The sequence below is a fragment of the Candoia aspera genome, chromosome 6 (genome assembly GCF_035149785.1).
Source record: "Candoia aspera isolate rCanAsp1 chromosome 6, rCanAsp1.hap2, whole genome shotgun sequence".
NCBI lineage: Eukaryota > Metazoa > Chordata > Lepidosauria > Squamata > Boidae > Candoia > Candoia aspera.
Window position 1 is genome coordinate 49975618 of NC_086158.1, and position 3599 is coordinate 49979216.

Consider the following 3599-nt stretch of genomic DNA (forward strand, 5'->3'; position numbering starts at 1 on the left):
AGATTTGTTTCTTTTTTACTGCCTACTTCCATTATTCACTAACAATTGCAGCTGTCTTTCTGATACACTAATAAAATCTGCTTGCTGTATCTGTTTCTCTGTTGGATAAGACTGTCAACTGAAATAAACAGATTCTGTCCTGTTCCTTTATGAGCATCTCTATCACATCACTACAACTCTATCATGCTTGCTTGCTTCAAGTGTCTTTTAATTCTGGTTGATGAACCTTTAACCCATTGTAATTCACTACAGTTGAATTCCTGCATTGCACTAAGGCATTTGATTTTGTCCATTTTTGGCTTATTGCTTAGAACAGTGGATAAATCCAGATAATTGGGACTGCAATATGCCATGATTTAAAAAAAAAATGGCTCTATATTACTTGTAAACCTGTCTTGTCTGAAAAATAATACGCTGTGAACTATTTTGTGTTCTGTGTCCTGAAGTTCTGTTATGATCTATGGCCAATGTAGAAGTAAAACTGGATTAAACTTGATACAATAAACTCCATAATTTAAATAATTCCAGTTGCTGTTTGGAAAGCTTCAGCTGCTTAGACTTTCACATCAAGGCAGTAGACCAGACCAACCCCTTTTCATCAACAGACATGTGACTTGGGAGTTGTCTAACTCTGAGAAGCCCCTGTTTCAATTTCATTTTAAACATTTTTTTGATTGATAGATATAGTCCCTGCTGGGGATGTCACCTGTTAATTACACTGCCTGTCCAAAGCAAAGATATCATCTCTCTGCCTGTAGGCTTGGCTCAAATCCAGTGGAGGTTTCCTATTGTACCAGGACAGAAGAAATTTGCTTATTTGCTCCTGGCTAGTGATGCCATTCAAATGAACATTTTCCCTTGCTTTTGCTCCCTTTTCTTCTGTGTAGGCATTAAACTGCCTGAGTTTGATTTCTGTCTGCATGCTCTCAAAGAAATGGAGGATGCACTTGTGTGCAAAGTCTTGTGTTTGCTTGCAACAGGTTTCTTCAAATATTTTTTGTTCAAGGTCAATGTAATTGCTCCAGTAGCGGGTTTGCAAGAAGGCAGCTTGATTGAAACAGGGCCTGAGAGAACGAGCAAGGAAGGCCATCACAATGAGGATTAATAGGAGACTCCAACCAAAAGCCTGGAAGATAATGACAAAGGGATCAAGAGCCTTTGGATTATACAGTAAGCAAGGTGAAACCCAACCCTAGGAAGCAACACAATATGTGGCTCTCCATCCCTATGCAGCCTCACGCCTAACACCAAATCCCAGGGCCAGCGAATCTATCTTCTATCATCACACTCTGTTTATATCAATCTTGAGGATAAACCACTTTGAGAACCAATCCTGGCAAAAAAGAAAAAAAGGGAGGTGCAGAGCAGAAGGGAGATGGTATAATGTAAATAGAGAACATCCTTCCCAACCTGAGGAAATTGCAATAGGATTACAACTCTCAGAATTTCCAGCTTTCTGTCATGCCAGTGGGAAATCTGGGAGATGTAATTCTAACATGTTTGAAGATACCAAGTTAGGAAAGGCTGATTCAGTGAATGGAGAAAATTGAGCTTGACCCTCTGGAAAACTTGGGTTTAGATATACAGTATTTTTGTTTATAAACAGGAGTGAGTAAGTGACCCCAAGGTATTTTACACAGTTTCTTTTACCCCCACTTGGCATGCTGGATAGGAATGATGGGAGCTGTAGCCCAATGCATTTATAGGGTGCTGGATTGGAAGACTATTCTTCAGAGGCCCAAATGCCAATAGATGCTCATTACTTACTTGTGAACAGCATTTGAGGTACCTGGACACTGCCTTGCGGGAAGTGTTATTTCTCATCAGCTCATCATTTTTGCATGGGATTTTTGCAAGAAAGTGTTGTAAGGCATCATAGGTGGTGATGTTGGTAGCAAAATCTGGAAATTTCTCAGGATCAGTGAAATTGCTGAAGGCACAGACAAAGCATTTCCCATCAAGGAGGGTGACTAGGATCCAAACAATGGGTGCTATCATAGCCCGTTGCACAACAGAAGAACACATGTACCTGTGCATTGGGCAGAGAGGAACAGATTTTTGTCATATATCTCAAACTGAAGAGAACATAGGGGCCATTGCAAGAAAAGTGATAGAATCACAGAGGGTTATCATCAAGAAAGGAATGATATGTAAGTTAACATTGAATATATTGATTATGCCATTAGTTTTTGTGTATGTGAATCTACATTGCTATGTACATAGCGTTTCTGTGCAAGGCTTACTTATATAAAGATCAAATTATTTTTGTAGGAATAAATAAGAAGGCATGCAGGCACCAAGCTGAAGACAAAACAAATAGAAAAGATATAGAACATTCTATTTATTTGGCACAGCACATTTTAGAGAAGAATTTCCAGAATTATAAAACAATGATGTTTTCCCCAAATATTATTTTTCAAATTATTATATAAATATCTTGCTCTATAAACAAATGACAATTATTTTGCCAAAGAAGGAGTTTAGCTAGAAAAAATAAGGCAGGAGAAAATTTTTAAAACCCTCTTCTTTCAATCCTGATCTGAATCAATTCACCCCCATAATATTTTTAATTTCAAAAATTTTCAAAAAGAAATGCAAGAAATTTTATTTCCGTATCTCCTTTATTTAGGCCCTGAATTAAATGTGAATCTGGAAAGTTAAAAACTTTTCTTTGCCATATATCATGTGTCTTTGTGCTTTTCACTGTTTGTCCTTAGTGTGGTGTCATCATGACTACAGAGGAATTATAATATCGTATTTCCCTGGGCCACAGGGGCATCAAGCAACAAAATGACGGTTATACATTATTAAGAATGTATATATTAAAATAATATTCCAGGAAATTAAAGTGCCACAAAAAAACATGGCAGAGGAAGAAGGTGGTAAGTAAATTGCATCATCTAAGTATCTTGTACTTTTAAAATAAACACATTATTTAACTAATTGGATTCTTGCAATAAAAATCATGGAATCTCCCACCTGATAATAGATGGATTCTTCCTTCTGTCTCCAGTAGGTCTCCTCCACTCCTCAAGCATCACAACAAACTGCCTGTTGACAATGAGCCCACAGAGAAAAAGTGCCACTGGTGGGATAAACATTATTCCCAAGCCATATGCCATGTTGTATTTAACAAGGCAAGGGCAATTGAAGTCAAAGATGGTGTAAATCTTCACACTTGCTAATGCTAGTAGCCCACAGATCCCATTTGTCACTGATTCTGAATTAGACTGGAAGTACTGGAAGATCATCTGGAACCGGTCCATGGTGCAGAAAGAAGTGAGGCCTTTTTCTCTGAAGAATGGCTGAAATAGTGTCCAAGGAATTCAGCATCGGCAAGTCCTGTTTTCTTGGCAGCCTTCTTCAGCACTGTGGTTAGGAAAGCTCTGCAAAGTCTGCTGAAGTCAGTAGGACAATGGGTAGGAAGAACAAACAGTAGAACAATCAGATTTGCACAGATGGCCTTTTTGGTCGTCCTGAAATAATCATTCTCATTAATATGACTTTTTTGTTGTGCCCTTCTTGGCTTTGTACTTAGAAGCCTTCTTAATCAGCAGAGTTGTTTATCCTTGTGTTGTTGGATCATTATGAGTCCTAGC

At 38.1% G+C, this 3599-nt stretch overlaps 1 protein-coding gene across 1 annotated transcript; it reads right to left on the reverse strand.

Annotated features, from left to right (window-relative positions):
- Nucleotides 1-709: 709 nt before the first annotated feature.
- Nucleotides 710-3266, reverse strand: CALHM3 (calcium homeostasis modulator 3). The gene is made up of 3 exons (XM_063306139.1): nt 2980-3266; nt 1768-2029; nt 710-1126 (listed from the first exon to the last, which is right to left on the reverse strand). The coding sequence occupies exons 1-3, from the start codon at nt 3264-3266 to the stop codon at nt 710-712; spliced, it is 966 nt and encodes a 321-aa protein (XP_063162209.1).
- Nucleotides 3267-3599: the final 333 nt, after the last annotated feature.

Coding starts and splice junctions, on each gene's coding strand:
- CALHM3 (XM_063306139.1), bottom strand. CDS start 3,266: ATGGACCGGTTCCAGATGATCTTCCAGTACTTCCAGTCTAATTCAGAA. Junction 2,030..2,979: donor AAGAATCCATCTATTATCAG/GTGGGAGATTCC, acceptor CCCAATGCACAG/GTACATGTGTTCTTCTGTTG. Junction 1,127..1,767: donor ACCTCAAATGCTGTTCACAA/GTAAGTAATGAG, acceptor ATTATCTTCCAG/GCTTTTGGTTGGAGTCTCCT.